The 17,882-nt window shown below is 44.2% G+C and overlaps 1 protein-coding gene across 2 annotated transcripts in view; it reads left to right on the top strand.

Moving 5' to 3' along the window:
• Window positions 1-16,086, top strand: part of LOC117207613 (neprilysin-1) — a 73,822-nt gene extending 57,736 nt beyond the window's left edge. For both annotated transcript variants that reach the window (XM_033447991.1, XM_033447990.1), the window contains 12 exons: window positions 5,349-5,480; window positions 5,664-5,762; window positions 5,839-6,017; window positions 10,747-10,933; window positions 11,054-11,230; window positions 11,330-11,430; window positions 11,754-11,809; window positions 11,880-12,166; window positions 12,236-12,394; window positions 13,631-13,707; window positions 13,792-14,061; window positions 14,143-16,086. In XM_033447991.1, coding sequence (XP_033303882.1) covers window positions 5,349-5,480; window positions 5,664-5,762; window positions 5,839-6,017; window positions 10,747-10,933; window positions 11,054-11,230; window positions 11,330-11,430; window positions 11,754-11,809; window positions 11,880-12,166; window positions 12,236-12,394; window positions 13,631-13,707; window positions 13,792-13,891 — 1,554 coding nt within the window. In that variant the 3' untranslated portion in view covers window positions 13,892-14,061; window positions 14,143-16,086. The remainder of the gene's footprint in view (window positions 1-5,348; window positions 5,481-5,663; window positions 5,763-5,838; window positions 6,018-10,746; window positions 10,934-11,053; window positions 11,231-11,329; window positions 11,431-11,753; window positions 11,810-11,879; window positions 12,167-12,235; window positions 12,395-13,630; window positions 13,708-13,791; window positions 14,062-14,142) is intronic.
• Window positions 16,087-17,882: the final 1,796 nt, after the last annotated feature.

The following is a 17,882-nucleotide window of genomic DNA, read 5'->3' as shown; positions in this document are numbered from 1 at the left end:
TGAATATTAATATCGTTACGCTTTCTGACTTGGCGATATCGAGTCGTTCCCCGGGGTATTCTCGCGCCTGAATTTTCTCTTCAAAAATTGCACGTTACTCGAACAGCGATACCTCGCCAGGGACCTTCCGTTTTCCGAGGAAACACACCTCGCAATTTACGAGCAGATCGCAAGGTGGCCGAGAGCTGAAAATTAATCTGCCAAGTTTTATTTTTTTACCACCGAACGCGATAAATTTCGGCAACGTCCTCCGAGAGTAGATACGACTTCGTTATTTTCCCAGCGTATCTATATTTATTCGTATCATTTACCGTCGAATTGATTCACCGGACACGACGATCCAGTGGAATTAATCCATCGAACGCGACGACCAGCTTCCTCGATGCATCGACGTACGAACGTTACGGCGATTTTGATTAATGAAGCTTGGCGAGTTACGCGCGGTTTCGTTTAACATCTGCCGGCGCGCGTGCCAGCTTTTAATGAAATTTCCCGCAACCCAATGTTTACAGAACGACGAATTATCAGTAATTAAATGTGTCGTGTATCGTGGAAATGCAGAATTCTTCCGGTAAGATATCTTTATCATTTCTGCAGTGATTCAGCGAAGCGATTGAGCCTCTGTAAACCAGCCGATGATTTTGCTTCATTCTCGATCCAAGTTTTTAGAATCGATCGGTTCTAGACCAATGTCTTGATTATCAAGAGAAATCAAAAGAACATCGATCCGCAGTCAAAGTGGCTGAATATCCGGGCAAATGCACAGCGAGGTCGTGACGCCTCGTTTGCTCTCGCAAACCACTGATATTCCACGGATTAAAAACATTCGTATCCGCTATGAATCTGCGTAAGCACTTTTTCCCGGCGATTTATCGCGGTAAATATGACTGCGACTTTTCGACAAATCTCCACTTTACGAATGACACGGTTTCGCTCTACTGTCAGAAAACGAATGGAAAGTAAATGTTACGCGGCGGATGATGTTTGAACTAGGAAAATTGATAGAGGGACTAGAGACTCCGAGCGTGATATTAAACTTGTTAAACAATCTCACTGAAACAATTACTTTCGCGCGCGATCTTTTTCCCGCCAGTTATTGCCATACGCAAACGACAGAACGAGCAAACAGTATTAATACGATATATTGAGATATGTATAATTTTATGTGCTACACTACGTTAGCTACGTAGTAATGACACTTGTATGTGAATATCAGTGTGTGGACGTATATACGTGCACGACGTCTCGAAAACAGAGGAGTGTAAACTGTTCAGTTAACAGTCTGGTATGGAAGAAGATGAGACGCGTGCAAGTGTGTATCGATGAATATCTTTGAAATCGTTTATCAAATGAATATATAACTATTCTAATATAAACTCCAAGTGCAAATTTAGTATTTCTATACCATTATTTCGGCAATTAAGATCCAAAATTCTCAACACGATGACACGGTAGTTCCATGCTCGTTTTGTGGAATAGTGCGTGCATTAATCTAAAGCGTAACAAATGCGTAGCGAACGATTGAACGTAACATGCGCCTTCGACTTTCGCCTACGGGCGACTCGTATCTCGAAACGAAATTGACTCGTGAAAAGAACATTATGGTTGGTCCGTGTCAGCCTCTGCCGAGGCGGCTCTCTATTTTCCATCCTTCGAGGAGCATTAGAACATACAGAAGCACCATTCAGCACGATCCATCTTCAATTTATTTTCCAGCCATATCCGACCCGATGTCCGATTCCTCGCTTTCATCTCTGACACGTGTCCCACGATTACGTCACTTTAATTAACGCTGGAAATTCGACTAAATGCACCGTGACCGTTTGCATCATCACGAACGCGGACGGCGACGTCATCCGCGTTCCTCTTTTGCACCGTTCTTCGTTTGGACCGTACGATTTCTTGCCGGACCCCGTCGCTTCTGCGAACGAGTAACATGGAAATCGAATTGAAATTTAAATTAATGACTTTGCCGGGCTCGTCGGTGGCCCCGTTGCTCTGCTCGTGGGACTCGATGCGACGTCGTGCTACATCTTTAATAATCTGCATGCGAAAAAGGCTTTTGTTAGAAGAATATCTCGTCTCGTACGGTGGAACAGTGAAAAGGACACGTATACATAGTAAGATTGGGTTATGCGACTCATCTAAGCTTCGATATTTTAAAATTCCAATAAAGAATAATTTTGATTAGTTTACTTATACCAGCACTCGCGACAGAATGACAAAATTTCAATCGCGTCCTCTTGCTGGTTAAAAATATTACTACGTCCCAAAAATTAATTACACCGGCCGGTTTCATCAAGTTCTTTTTTTTTTGGCAATTGGACAGATGACGGCAAAGAGACACGGATCATTTTGCTCAATTTCTGAAAACGACGAGCAGCCATTCGTAACTGGTTTTGTTAGACTGGCCGGCAACGCGGATTTAATAAATTCGCGTTTCACCGTTTTATATTCCGACGCTTAATCTGCAGGCCGCGTTTTGCACGGTCTCCTGTGAAATAAAACGCCACGCGACGGTCGGACCTTTTTCACCGCGCTACCCTGTCACCCTGAAAATACATATAAGTAGTTAAGCTCTAACCGGTGCAAATAAACCGCGACCGTTGGCCGGGAATTATCGGATTCACCTTATTAATTTACTCGAGCCCAGCAGCGTTAAAACGTTTATTAAAAGAATTGGACAACGCGTCTACTTAATTAACGCTTCCTTGTTCCACGAATTATTACTATTTCCGTACCTGTTCTCGACATGCGCGTTGTAACGCGTAACATGCAAGGATACTAGTCAAGTAGAATAAATTTAAATAAATTCAGTCTGTAGAAACTAGAAAGAATTTAAATAAATTCAATTTCAAAACTAAGCGTGAATTTAATCTAAAACAATATAATAGGTTTTCTTTGGAATTCCAGGTATTATCATTTTTTCAAATTATCTTTCGTTCGGTCAATTTGAGCGAAATTTTCACTAACGAAGAGAATCGAATGGTGGTTTTGTAAAAAAAAAAAAAAAAATTCACCGAAGCACGGAGCAGCCTGGGGCTGAATTTTCAAAATCCCTACGACGCTTTAGCGCGTGGTCGGGACAAAAAAATCTGACCAGGTATCGAGACGAGTAATCGAATCCAACTCATTAATTCGGCCCTGACCGCTTGGGCGTCGTTTCGATTTCGGCGTCGCTGTTTCGAACTTTTTTTCCGAATATTCCCCAGGCACAATCGCTGTCTCTGTATCGCTGCTATCCTTTTCTGTATCGCTACAGTCCATTTTCCTTTCTCCCTTGTTACTTTCTCTTCACGCTAGCTATAGCTAAGATACCAACTACCAAGTTCTGCCACACCAATCCTCAGAAACTTTATTAAATTTAGCAAAGATAAAAATTCTTTAGAAAATTCTTTCCTTAAAATTTCCCCCCGACGAAGAAAACGACCGAACTTCCAATGGTTCCAGAATATCTAACGCCAATTTCCCATAATTGGGACGTTGCTGCTTTCTGTTAGATGAATTTTTCCTTCGGGTAGCCTCGGCTTCTCCGTTTCATCCGCCGGTTTTCGGCTTGGTTCTTCGTCGGAATCCCCCGCCGCGCTTTCAATTCCGCCGTTCGTTCCGCGCGAATAAAACACGAACCAACGGATATTGCTTTAGTTACCATACCATTCGCTGGCTCTGCTTGGCTGACGAGCTTCTTCGCCGTGACTTCATTTATTTACCGAAGGAGGAACACAGCGAATAGGAAACGATCGTTGGAGAACACTCGAGGACAGACGGAGTTGGACGAGAATCTCGTCCCATCGAACCTACGTCCACGGAATCAATGGCTCGATCCCGTGGAAACTTGGAGAAATTGGGTCGCGTTATTTTTGTGGGGCGCAGGGGTGGAAAGTGGGTAAGCCGACCGAACAAGCTGAAGAGCCGGAGAGAGAGGGAGGAAAAGCAGAGGGTGGATCGCACGTGATGACACACTGTCGCGAAAGGAAATGGAAGCCGCAGCTTTGTGCCACGCTAACGACTTCGATAACGATGCCCATCGACTTCACGGTGTTCCTTTTAATTCGTCGAACCGTTAGTAATAACGGGACTTGTACAGTCCGTGAACTGTTCATAAAGGATTTCAAGCAATCAACTTGGTCTTGTTCTCCGATCTGATGCTACTCGCCAACGTCGATGAGGATTCAAGTAGTTCTTCGTCTCAATGAGAAGAACGTTAATGGAGAACTTGCTAAAATATCGGAAATAGAGAAACGATAGAATGTAGAGGATCTAATAATTCTGCAGTGAAATCTACGCTCTTGTAGTCGACCGACCATTCAAATGGAAATTATTTCCATTTAAACGCGTGTCTTGAATACGTGTAAAATTTAGGTATCGTGTACGGAGATCATCGAGACGTCCAAAGAGAATTTCAAGAAATCGCGGTCTATTAAATACACCTCTTCTCTGAGACCATCTCAACGAAAGTGTCGACGATGGCGAGAATGGCCCGGCGAAGGCTACCGGAAGACATTTCGGCGAGCGCTGTTCCAGTTCTCGGGGGAACGCGTGAAACTTTGCTCGCCGGGGGAGAAGAAGGAAATGAAGCAGGCAAAAAGAAGCTGTTCGATAGTCGTACCATTACGCTACATACATGAACATTCGGAGAAGTACAACCGGCGCCGGGGCGAATCGCGGCGCACGTGCTGTAACCTTCCTCGAGCGGAAAAATTCCGACGAAATGCGTGCCAAAGATAGAACCAGCAGCCATCCTCGGTCCTGAATGGCCCTATCAACGCGAGCTTCGATCAATTTCTCTTTTTTCGTCCCGTTGACGCGTTCCCTCCGATAGCGGAGTCGCGCCGGAAGCGCTCATCGATCTCCCGCGAAATTATTTACGCTCGAGTAATTCCGGCCTTCCCCTCGAGAAAAGCCGCGTTGGAAAAGTTGGTTCGTCGTTATCATGGAAGCAAGTAATAAACGTCTGAGATGTTCCAACTTTAAAGAAGGATCTTGGATTTGCATCTTCGAAGACAATCGCGGTTTAGTTTTTGCGATGAAACTTTCAAGTTCTTTCGAGATTCGCCGTTCCAAGTATCAGTCCGCCGTCTTTTCACAAACGTTCAAACCATCGATCTTTCTCCACCGTCACGGATGACGCATTTGTCCGGCTGCCTATCTCGTCGTTTCCCTTTCACGATCATCAATCCTGATCCTTTAACGACCACCAGACCAGGAACACTTGAACCTTTTTGACGAATCCACGGGCTTATCCTCGTTGAGTGGGCGAGCAGATTTTACACGTGTGGCCGATTAAATACACACCGATCTGAAGTCTATTAATCGGATGATCTCACGCAGTGGACGATTGCTTTCAGAATAAAATGGAAGAGCAAAGGTCGCGGAGGATTCAGAAGATCGTTGACGGCCTTCTGCCGAAGACGATGGATCCGAAGGATCGCGCCTCGGAAACCGATCTGCTGCTACAGTTCTGTCTATCTCTCAGCAAGGTGAGTCGATACATCTTTTACAGCCCAGTAACGAATCGCTACCTAAATATCTTTGAAGCGTTTTTCACTTTGACCCTTTGACAATTTACTTTATAATCGCATTCATTCTTTGTCCATCGCCCAATTCTGCGCCCTTTTGCGCCATTTCATCCATCGAATAACGTTTTTGCTTCGACCCTGCAGATCTATCCGAAGCACAAGGATCTATACAATTGGGTGGACGTGGATCAGAGGGTGTACGTTCCTTTCAACATGTCGTATCTGCAAGAAAGTTTCGGTTATGTGAGTAGACGTTAACCATCGCGATACCATCGGCAATTTTGCAGAGGAAAAATGATGTGCTTGGTTCCTGGGTTAGATAAGGTGGGGGACGCTGCTGAATGCCACTTTAGGCGCTGCCACTGCCGATCTTTACAATCACAGTCGCAATCGGGAACGTCCTGCTTACGGCTACGACGATCAACTGGTCTACGTTTATGTTACCGCTCCGCGTTACTTCCGCAGCCTTGGGAAACTGCTGAATCGTTTTTCCCGAAGGTAAGCGCCACTTTACGCCTCGATATATTGTCTGGGAACGTCCGTCAGAATTTCTCGCTCGCACGAAATTCGAGGATTACCAGTTTCTTCCCTCGAGAGCAACTAGCACCTGACAATCAGAGCGTACGCGCGGTGGACTTTACGCGGGCTGGCGTGGTATTTTCAGCGTTAAAATTTGAAAAGAGGTGGTGTCGGTATCGCAGTGAAACGAAACAGCTGCCATAAATTCTCGTAACCTCGCGGTATCGCCGCTTTGATAAGGCGGAATTTAAATCCGCCGTGAAAAGGTTAGGAAATAATTTATCGCGTTCGTGAAAAGATGCAGCGCCAAGCGCAATCTCGCAGGCTCGTATCTTCCATGGAAGTACGAATTCGATTCCTGCTGGTCTTTCCGCGACATTAAGCCCGATCCATGGAGTATTAAAGGCCCTGGCCGTGTGGAACCCGCGAAGCTTAATCGAACACTTCTGCGGCGCATGATTTCTGCCTTAACAGCTGATTACACAAATCGTAGAACAAAATCGATCGTAGAACTGCGGAATGTTCGTGTTCTATCCATCGCGTCTTCGTACGTGGCCCTCGTTCTTTTAACCTTAAACGCAGAAAATGTACGCTTCAGTTCGTAGACTTTAGGACATCTGTTGGCTTCATACCGGTCGAAGTCAAAGCGATCAACTACACTTTCACATAACAGGATTCACAGATGCATAATTAGTATTAAGATAGTAAAGGATGAAACACGCGAGCCAGTAGAATCTCAAATGGAGAAAACGCAGAGGAAATACAAATACCATAAATTACATGGACGTTGATTGATAGATCCCATAATGACTAATAAACGAACTAAATTGAAAATAACAACACCGTGGCTGTAGCTGCAATTTCACGGTTCTAGGTGGAGCAGTATAATCACGCTTTCGCGTCTGGGGAATAAATCCTGCTCGTTAGGATCATGTTCTGTACAACAAAAATACTCGTCGATCGATTGCGTTAATTAAAACAAGGGCAAATGGTTCGCGGATCGAATGCACGCGAACACGTTTACCGTTCTGCAGCTGCACGCGCGTTTACCGCGGCAAAGAGCAACGCGTCCAAAAAAAAAAAAAAAAAAAACGAGTAAAAACACGCTCACCATTATTATAGCGACTTGTTTATTAACCAAACTACCGGCGTGGTATTAAAAATAACGACAGAGAGCATCGTTGGTGCACCGGTGATTTTTACGATCGCCATACCATTTTTCGTCGCGAGATTCACATTTTGCCCGTAATTTTCTCCTTTATGGCAGCCGTACGGATATTTTTTAGTCGAACCAATCGATTCGTCGTGCCATAGATGCTAAACAGAACTTTTATGGCGAGTGTAAAAGCAGACGTAAATAGGACGAATTATCGATACCACGGCTCCTTTCGACGTAAACTCGTTTATCGAGGCGGACTCATTCGATTAAAACATTCGTTTGAAACGTAGTTTTCACATTCCCCGTATATTGTTTGTTCGTCAACGAGCGAAATATATTCAGAGGTAACACTCAATGTATGCTAGTGATAATTTCACGAACGCGGAAGTTACAGCTCAACCGTCAGTTATCCCATTTTCCCTTGATTTTCCTCATAAATAACGTTATACGACGTAAATGTTGTTTTGATCTTTGGCTCGAAATACAAGCCGATAACGAGCGGTTGATGTTGCGGAAGTTGATGATCGCGTGTAAATATCGGTCTGCCGATCCGAGAATTGCATAACGAATGAATATTAATTGAACGAGCTACAACTGGCTGATCGGAAGAACGTTTCGCGTTCAAATTTACGTCGCTTCCGATACATTCGTTTTCCGGCTTGCTCCTTTGGGATCGAGAGCTGCAAATTGCCGCTGTCGTCGGACAACCTGATCGATTGGAATTGTTGCAAGTTGCTTAACATTTCATACGTTCGATCACGAATGAAGTATCCATTAAACGGAGGGCAAACGTTAGAAGAGCTTGTTGATTTTGTATTCGCCAGCAAGAACGTGAATGACATTATTGTTTCGTTGAATAATCTGTAAAATAATTCGTGAAAGAGGAACGATACGCTCATTGGAGGTTTTATTAACAGTGGTAATTTCAAAAACGGCTGAGCTAGCCAATTGAAATGGCGGTCGGTCACGCAGATGCGGTTTCGCGATTGTGTTTCGCCAATCGTTTAATCCTCGTATCAAGGGGTTTGAGAAAAACGATCTTCACCGCGCGATCCACCGATTCGGTCGAAAGCTTCATCACCACGAGGATTCTTCGTCAGGGGGATTAATATATCCAGCCGCACGTACAAATTGCCAGATCGTCGATATGTGTGTTTGTCCGGTTGGTAATCGAAACAAGCTATGGAACAACCGGCAATCGAAACGCGATTAAATCGCCTTTCGTTGCGTCAATTAGCAAACTTTGCTTCCCATAATTTCTCGGTTCAACGTCGAATAAAAAAAAAAGCGAATCGAGAGAGGAAATCCGAATATTCGCGCAGAGCGGGAGATTCAAAAAAATATGCGAAATTCAGCGCGATGGGTTTCGTAGATCGCGAATTCCTACAAACTGACTCCCATGATAGTTACGCGACCGTAGACAGTTTTTATTAGGATAGTTTGAACCATGTGCGGGAATATAGCGAGTCATGCTGCAAGTAGCTTGGAGAAGCTTCGATTATTGCAAATTGTACTGATTACATTAAACGAAGTTCTCGCCACGCTCGGTTGAATTTCACGCTGGATGCCGGTTGGATTACACGTACCGATTGCGGAACGTCGTAAACGTTGACAAACTCCGCTTTGACGATGCGGCCGCCGATGAATTTGCATAATGCATGCGTATGAGCCGCGTACCAACGTAGTTAAACGGCAACACGATGTTCTCTACCCTTAAGTGATTCCTGCGAAGCTTATTATCGTCGTCGAACGATTAGAAAGGTTTAACTTTTAATCGCGTAAAACGCTCGAGCGTGGAACTGCCGGTAAGTGGTAACTTTCTTTTCATTCGTAAAGTATATCGGTAACTCGACTTACGTAGCGTTTATCGGAAACGGTAGCGACGCGAAGGAACAAGAAAATCGACGAAACATCGAATTTAATTAGAAAGCAGAAAGTTCGATGGGTAAATTGGCTGCCCGGTTCGGTCGAGTTCCCACGACAATGTTTGCTGTTCAGTGAATCGAGAGAGAAGGAAAAAAATTGCACGTTGTAAAAGAGGTAGCAGGATGCGGTATTCGCCGGAGGATCAAGTTCGGATACCTTGACTCGGATTATTCGGTCGTTGAACACGTGGAATTCGGCCTTTCCAGCAAATCCAAGGTGAAATTCTTTGCTGATCGGATGTAAAGCTTACATTCGAAGCAACAGATTCCGGAGCACGTTATAACGTCAAGCTGACTGATAGTTTCGCCTTTTGTATATCTCACCACAGGGGGACAATTATTTCGAATATTCGACTAGTCTTGGAAAGTTAAAGAGGGTAGCTTGATCGTTGATTGTCACATTCTTCTCTTCTTCTGGGTAACGAGCAAGACACGGGCTAGCTACAAATTATCAAACTCGAACTTTGTCAGTTTACGGTAATATCAGCAGGACGGACTGGTTGGCGGAGCAAACACTCGGGATTCCGAAACGCCACAGTTGGCAGCCTATGCTCGTCCCTCGCTATTATCTCTCGCAGACAGACAGACACAACCGGAGGATGAATACAGCCAGCAAACCGCGATAATTACTGCCGAAGGTATTCCGCGCAACAAAGAACCAGACGCTCGCATCCTACCGCCAATTTCTGCCCATCTATCGTCCTTAATATTCGGACTCGTTGCGTTCTTCGGATATGGAACGTTTTTTTCACATTTGCTGCAGCTTTGAATATCAATCGTCGGGAATTACGATCGTTCATCGTTTACTTTGAAATTGAAATTTTCAACGTCCGACTTGCAACTTTTATTTCAAGTTCGTAGGAATGTGTGCGCCAGTTAATTTCCAGATGATGTTCCAAATCATCTCTTAAACCGTCGCAACGTCGCCAGAATTAATCTCGTAGAGAGCTCGGGGGCAGATGAAAATGGAAGCGTAGCGTAGGTTAAATGTCGCGAAGGTTGTTAGCACGGAGAACGCTATCAGCGTCTGGCGTAACATTTATGAGCAGAGAAGTTCGTACGCAGTGCACGCCAGCGTACCGTATGCGGTTAATAAACGTGGTACGACCGTAAATTTTGATACCAGCAGCGAGCATGCATCGTAAATCGGTGCCTAATTCGTCCATTACCCTTCGTTGCGAAAATTCCGCCCATCTGCGCTACTCTGTTCGCTCTGTATCAACCAGAATCGAGTTTCTACTAATAGGAACGATGATTTCACTTCAATTGAAATTATAGTTCCGTTAATACTGTCACATGCACGTAGCTCAAGGAGGCAAGAAAGGGATACGTATCCTCGAATTTGTCGAAACGAGCTCGCGCTTGTGGCGGAGGCATGGCAAGGTTCGATAGAATCGATAACGCTAATTCGTTATGCTTTCGGGGCCAGCTGTTCATTATTATAGCCACCAGGACATTATCCTCTCTTTTCCACTGAAATATATATCCTCACAGGCTATTATTTCGTACGAACACTCGTACGAGAGTTATAGCTATTTTCGAAGTCGTGGATCGAATAAAACGAAGATAGAAAGCGATGTTTTAAACGCGCAAACAATACTCACAAGTGCATATCCTTACGAAGGATTATTCACAATGGACTGTTGCTGTTGTACGCGACGGACACCCTGCACGACATCGTGAACGTGACCGGGAGCAAGGACTGGGAGCTGTCCTGTTTCAAGCTGACGAAGGATGTCTTCAGCGAAATCGTGGGTGCTTTGTATGTGCAGCAGTACACACCGCAGTATTTAGAAAACCTAGCTAACAAGGTAAGGCGATGAAAAATAGCATCTGCTTCTCTCTATTCTACTCTCGTTGCTCTTTCTCTCTTCTCTTCCCTTTGTCTTGGTGAAAACGTTGCGATACAAATTGCGTCGTGTCGCGAACAGGTGGGAGGGCTGTTCGAACGCGTGAAAGAGACAGTAGCTGAGCGCATTTTGGTGAAATCTTGGCTAGACGAGGAGACAAGGACGCAGGCGTTGTTGAAGCTGAACTCGTTGCGGGGAAGATTTCACGTGTGGCCTGGTTTCCACAATGAGAGCCTGCTGGCCCGCGAAATGGCCGAGGTGAGGCCTTCCTCGTGCTTCTTTGCATGCGACGCGCGCGTATTCCTAGCGATACTCTTCCGTCAGCTATTCGTGACTGCCATCTATCACTTCCGGTAGGTGGAGATCGATCCGGCAGATTTCTTCCACACCGTGTTGAAACGATTTCGACAGGTTCGCACCGTGGACGACAAGGTTTTGCGCAGGAACGTCACCGAAAAGTGAGCATTTTCTTACTCCGAACATCCTAACAATAGGATCGAAAATAAAAGTGGAGTGACCACTTTCTTAGTAATCTGACGCAACAAAATTTATTTAAAAGCAAACTAATTCACGATCGATCAAAATCGAGTCGCTTTGCAACGTACTGTGCATTCGTCGTAGTCAGCTAATATTCGTAGTACTAAATCTCTACATTCTTGAACAGGAAACCTATGTCTCTCTTTCTTTTCCGATAAATACGATTTTAGATATCGGGGCTGTCTCCTTATTGCTGCAAACCCATCGATAATAGAATGGGATAAAATTAATTTTATCTTTGCAGACGTCGTCATCCCTATAGCGTATCCGCTTACTACGAATCTTCGACGAACACAATAGGTAAAATGGATCTCTGAACATTTTATAAGCTTGCCGAAAGAATTATGACGAGGGAATTCATCGATTTTAGGCATTCCACTGGCGATGATGATAGCTTGGTCATGGTCCTGGGATGCTGGGCCAGCGTATGCAGCGCACGCGACTCTAGGATCGGTGATCGGTCACGAGATTCTCCACGCTTTCGACCTCCATCGACGTCGACTGCCATTGGATCCCGATATGAACGTCGATCAGTGGCTCTGGATCACGCCAGAGTCTTGGAAGAGGTTGGAAGCGAGGATCGAATGCGTCGCGAGGCTTTATGCCAGAAGCTTCTGGAGGAAGGTTCAGTTTTATGGGAACGACGTTGCTGTACAGGTAGAGAATATTTTTTTCACATATTTTCCTCGAGCAAGTTGGGTGGAACTCGTTCAAATGACTTTTCAGTTTGACTGGAACGTGACGAGGAACGAGAATGTCGCTGATATCGGAGCCTTGCAAATTTCTTATAAAACCTGGCACACCCTGACGAATGGGAAGGATCGAAGTCTTCCCGGATTAGAGGGACTTCGGCCGAGCCAGCTTTTCTTCATAAGCGCCGCCCAGGTAAACATACGACGCCTTTCATCCACATTTTCAGATTTTCGCCCTCACTCTACGAATTCGTATCTCTATGAATATAATTAGAGGAGTAGAGCTCAGAGCGTAAGTAGCCATATATATTGCGCTAAATATTATACACTCTATGTGTGGCGGCACGTGTCACGGAACTTTCCAACGGCTTCGTGATACAAAGCGCTACGCCGTCAAAGCGCAACACCGACGTGCTCGATGTGCCATCGATATCTTCACGCTTCTTCCGCCGAATTCTCGGAAGAGCATACACGCGCCAGCCGCTGCGGCACATCTAATGAACGCACGCTAGTGGGGATATCGATGGGCAACGAAGGGAAGAATCAGTTCGACCTGGAACAAAAGGACATTCTATCCCGAACCGCGAATGGTGAAGAGAAACGAGTCGGCCATTTTTCGAGAGATATGAAAATTCCAAGACCCCTGATGGGTACTTAAGACTATTGAGGGTACGCGCCAAGGATGTGCAGATATCTGAGCGCCATCGTGCCCGTGGTGTGTGGCCTGGTCTCTGATGTGAATTGACGTTACAATGGCTTCGGGGTTTTCAGTTATAGGGTAACACTGCTAGCGTGCGGATCGGGATCAGCTCAAATTATATTCCTACTTGTACTTACACATCTGTATTAAAATATATTTTCTACTTCACAATTTATATACGCGTTCTTCCGTTCATATATCTAATAACCTCAACATACAGCAACCACGCACACTGTGCGTATTTCTGGCGCGCGTTTCCGTTCAGTGACGGTACTTCGGCGGACTGGACTGCCGACGCGAAAGGGTTAATCAGCGAAATAAAAGTAAAGGAATACTTAGATTGGGGTTAGGATTTATATTAAAATAGTTTTAGATTTATTTAATAAACGATTTCCAGCATCTTCGTCGATATTTGCACGCGTCTCAGCACTCTCTTGGTCTCACCATCTTCCATACCACACTACTAATGGAACAGTTGTATTCATCTGATTTTCGAGAAGTTGTGCACACACATACTTCCATACACTCATACTCACATACGCGTGTCACTACTACGCGGCTAATCTAGTCTACCACACAAAATTATACATATCTCAATATATGTATTTTTGCATTTTACGCGTTTTTGAATCTTTCAGTTTCTCATAAACGTATGGAAATTAGTGTAATTGTAACTATGCGAGAGGGACGATCGTAGGAATCTAATCTTATTTCTGAATTATATTGCAGACTTACTGTTCCAATATGACTGCCGAGGCCTATATTCTTTCCGTTGAGCTCGATTATCACACACCTCAGCCTGAAAGGTAGCCAGCGTCTTACTCTTTAATCGTACCTCGAAGAATTTAACGTTATTGAGAAATAAATACCACCCATTAAAATGTGTTTAGAGTCAACGGTATAATGATGAACTCTCAAGCATTCGCGGATGCGTTCCGTTGCCCGATCGGAACCAAAATGAACCCCCCTAACAAATGTACCACATGGTGATGATCAGGCTTGGACAATCGTTCACCGACAGATTTCATCTACGACATATTCGATCATTTGGATTCGATACGGAAAATGGCGTGCTGTGGTTGGACACACTCTAAGCGACAAGGGCTAATCATTTTTTCAGCAATTGTCGAGCGATCTTGCGTCGGAGGGAATCGGTTCAGGTAATACCGATACTTGCAAGATATCGTATTTTTATCTTGATTAGTGTTTTATCGCCAACTACGTGAATCGATATTTCGCAGGAATTCTATCCGGAAAACTGAAGAGTCGAAGTGGAAGGATGCATCGAGAGATGGACGAGTATTGCGCTAGGAAGATGCGATTCGCGATGACGGAGGATCGACCGATAGATAAGCTTGTTACAGCGTTTTCAGAGTCTAAAGAACGGCCAACCGAGGAGATGTCGATCTTCGGTACGGTCGTCGAAGTAATCTCTTTTAAACGCGCCATTAATGTTAATATCTCTCCCTATGACGCTTTAGAGGACCTTAGATTTATTATAGTGAAAGCAATAAATTGTACGGCGGAACAGACGAGAGTGTGATACACACGAGCAAAATACGAATAAAAAGGAAACTAATAAAGACGTACACGTACACACGCAGAATAAGTAAATTTACAAAAAGCGCTTCGATCGTTCAGTTTGCGACAAGGCGAGTAGAGAACCGGCAAGCTTGCTAATGGAATTAGCAAAGCATGTCGTTTATTAGCGAGATCAGAGTTTCTCGATAGACAAGAATAAAAGTATACGGTCACGTTGTAGTCACGTGAACACGTGATCAACGCGCAACTTTATAGGAAAGGCGAGTTATATCTCTGAATCGCGTCTCTATTCGAGTTAAAAATCGAGTAAGAAGGCTAACGAACAATTTCTAGAATCTCTCGAGTAACGAGTATAGTTGAAAATGATTCTCGGAGGATCGAGACTAGGCCTCGATGGAACGCGAAGTGCAAGTACTTCGCGAGAGAAATCTCGTCGATCAGACCGTGTCGTGCAAACGGCTTGACGAACGCGAATTGAAAACATTTACGAAGCGAATCGTTTAGTTTCTCGCGCACCGATTGTCTTCGCTCTTGTTAGTCTGTAAAGCCTGTAAATAACGTATCCCCTGATGATCCTTTTCGGTTTAGTTTAGTTAACTTAACGTAAATGAAGTTTGCGTAAAGGAGCTGTCCGTGTTGTATCGTTTGAAAAATAGATTGGCTGGAAAATCTCTCGTCGCGGATAGATCGCCTTACGCTGGTTCTACGAAGGCTTAGAGAGATCAAGCTGGTTAGCGCGCGCTTCTATTCACCTGTTTCGTTCGGTTTTTCTCCGTACGGACACAAATTTCGATTAACGCTTCGCTTTTTATTCGTGACACCGTTTCGCTCGGTTCTCGATGGAAATTCGGCTTTCAGTTGAGTCTAGTCGCTGCAGGCGAGCAGCTCACTCTTCCCTCGGCGAATCGACGACAGCATCTACACACCAAACTCTACTTTCTCCTTTCAATCTTCTTATCTTACACGTTTTGATCCCTACGAATCTCGAGAACTTTTTTATCAACACCTTAGAAATAAGAGATATCCAGGAATTCGCAACGATTCCTTTACAATTCGAGAAACGTCGCACGTTTCACGTTTCCCTTTCTAAACGTTCCTTGCACAAAATACTCGTACGGTAGGTACACAGATTTCGTTTACTCTCGTCGAGCGATTGTTTCCCAGTAACTTGGTTTTATCAACGAGCTTGTGAAACAGAAATTGGTGAGCTGTTCGTCCTGGTGCTTGTAATTCCCCTTGGTCGTCGAAACGAAGACGCAATGGTTCGCATTCGAGCGAAAAGAACCAATCGTGCCGCGAAAAGGATCTCCAAAAAGGAGATCCGATTGTCGCGAGCCGACGGCTAGCGAAGGTTGTTACAATTTTAGTGCGTTTACGCAAGAATCGCGATCTGTGATATTCTTAAGCAGTACTTAAGCAACTCGAGGGACGGTTCGACGCGCGTCTTCTCGATGATCTTGATCGTAGGAAAAATTCTATTGGTTCAACGATGTTTAATGGATCGTAAAAGGAAGAAGAGCTGTCATCGATGGCGCTCGGATGTCCCTCGTCGAATCGAAAGCATAAAGTCACGTTATTCAAACACCGTTGTAAATGTAAATGGCTGATAGCTGATATGGCAAATAAATATGGTTTATATACAACTGAGATTGTAATATATTTACAAGTATAATGATTTCCTGTATACAGAACAAAATCACGTTAACGTTCGATTTCCCTATCGATCGGGAAACAGACGAGTGTCTCGACGTTCCTCTGCTTCTAACCTCACGGAACATCCAAGAAAAACATAATCGATCCGAATCGAAAACTGTCAGGAGATATCGCTATTTGAAAAAAAAAAAAGGTAGAAAGAAATTTCCATCCAGTTTCATTCTTGCACGCGTGGAAAATTCTTACATGACGAGAAATTTGAGGCTGCGCGCCTGTAGCCGAGGATGAGTTCCCTGGCAGATAATCTAACATGTCACTGGCTGTCTGGCATCTCCTGATCCTTTGGGTAACCCGATAAACGCGTCGACTGTCGAATACACTTTCGTGAATAGATAACCGAAGTCTCGTCCGGGAAATTCCTTTATTCATTTCGCGATCGATCTGTGCAGATGACACTCGTCTCTTATCCCAGAATGAGCACGACCCGCTCCTCCTATGTGTCGCAATTCGAATACGTTCCTCGGTTTCATCCCTCAAGAAATCCTGACTGCCCGTCTCGGTTCACAAATCGCGAACACATCGACGAAGATTCGGAGGAATGGAATCGACCGGCGATCGAGATCAGGGCCGCGGTTTCTCGTTGCTCCGCATTTACACGGGAGAAGTACAATAAGTTTTCGTTTGACTTCTGCATTATTAATGTGAATGTTGCATAATATAGTTATCGGAATGGAAAGAATAAAATATAGAATAATTAGAATAGAGTTCGATGGATTTCAAGCGATTGGCAGAATCGATTCTTGGTTTTTCGTTCGTAGAACGTTAGGGGATGATCTTCACGTTCGTGGAAAACGTAGGCACGACGAGGAACAGGATCGAGGGACGATAACAAACTGCATCAGGAACATCGTTATCAGCATGAGATTCAACAATATCGGCAAGGTGTTCTGCTTATCGATCTTTATAGAATTTTTGACGATGCTACGATTTTTAGTAGAACTTTCTTCCTTTTACTACTGTGTTCTAAAAAATTAAAACATTTAAATATTGTACGATATCACGAACTACGTATCAACATTTTGTAATAACGGAATACTGTTATTAGACTGAAATCGAAGAGAAATTCATAGTAATCGATCACGTGCTGGACCCCATAACGATGAAAAAAATTCCTCTGCAAAATCCCTACGTGATCAAAGTTCGTCAAGAAACCGTGTTACAATTGTACGGGTTGAAATTCCAAAGTGTGAGTATCAGGAGAGTTGAGTAGCCTAATTTTCCACGCAAAGATAACGTAGTTTACGGCTGATGACTCTGCTGGTAATTTATCGTGTCGCGCGAAGAACTTGTCGATTTCTTATCAGATTATGATAAATAATAATTAAATAACGTTCTATGGAGCCTTTTAGCCATTGTTGGTAGAAATACCGGCAGAGTAGTCGGCAAGATCTCGCGGACAGTCGTATTGATCGCGCGACTTTGAACAAGGTTGTTAACGCAGAGGCGAGAGAAGAAGTGATTAACAACCGGAGCCCGAATTACACGGGGTGCGATGTAGATTCCGAGCAGCCAACTTGTGGTCGAAGCTTTATACGTGGAAAACCTGTCCCATTTAGTCAGGTAAACTTTACGGATTCATTCGTTCTCGTTGTATTCAAAAATCAAAGTGTTCATTGCCTTTGTCGACTACACTTTGAACTGCCAATTTCGCAACTTTATTTCACTTAGAAAGTTTCAGAATTTTTCTTAGAATTCGAAAAAGATATTATACGTTTTCCATGCACGA

The sequence above is a fragment of the Bombus bifarius genome, unplaced genomic scaffold (assembly GCF_011952205.1).
Source record: "Bombus bifarius isolate JDL3187 unplaced genomic scaffold, Bbif_JDL3187 scf7180000008039, whole genome shotgun sequence".
Classification (NCBI taxonomy): Eukaryota; Metazoa; Arthropoda; class Insecta; order Hymenoptera; family Apidae; genus Bombus; species Bombus bifarius.
The sequence above is the reverse complement of the archived record's forward strand: the minus strand, read 5'-3'. Positions and strand labels throughout refer to the sequence as shown.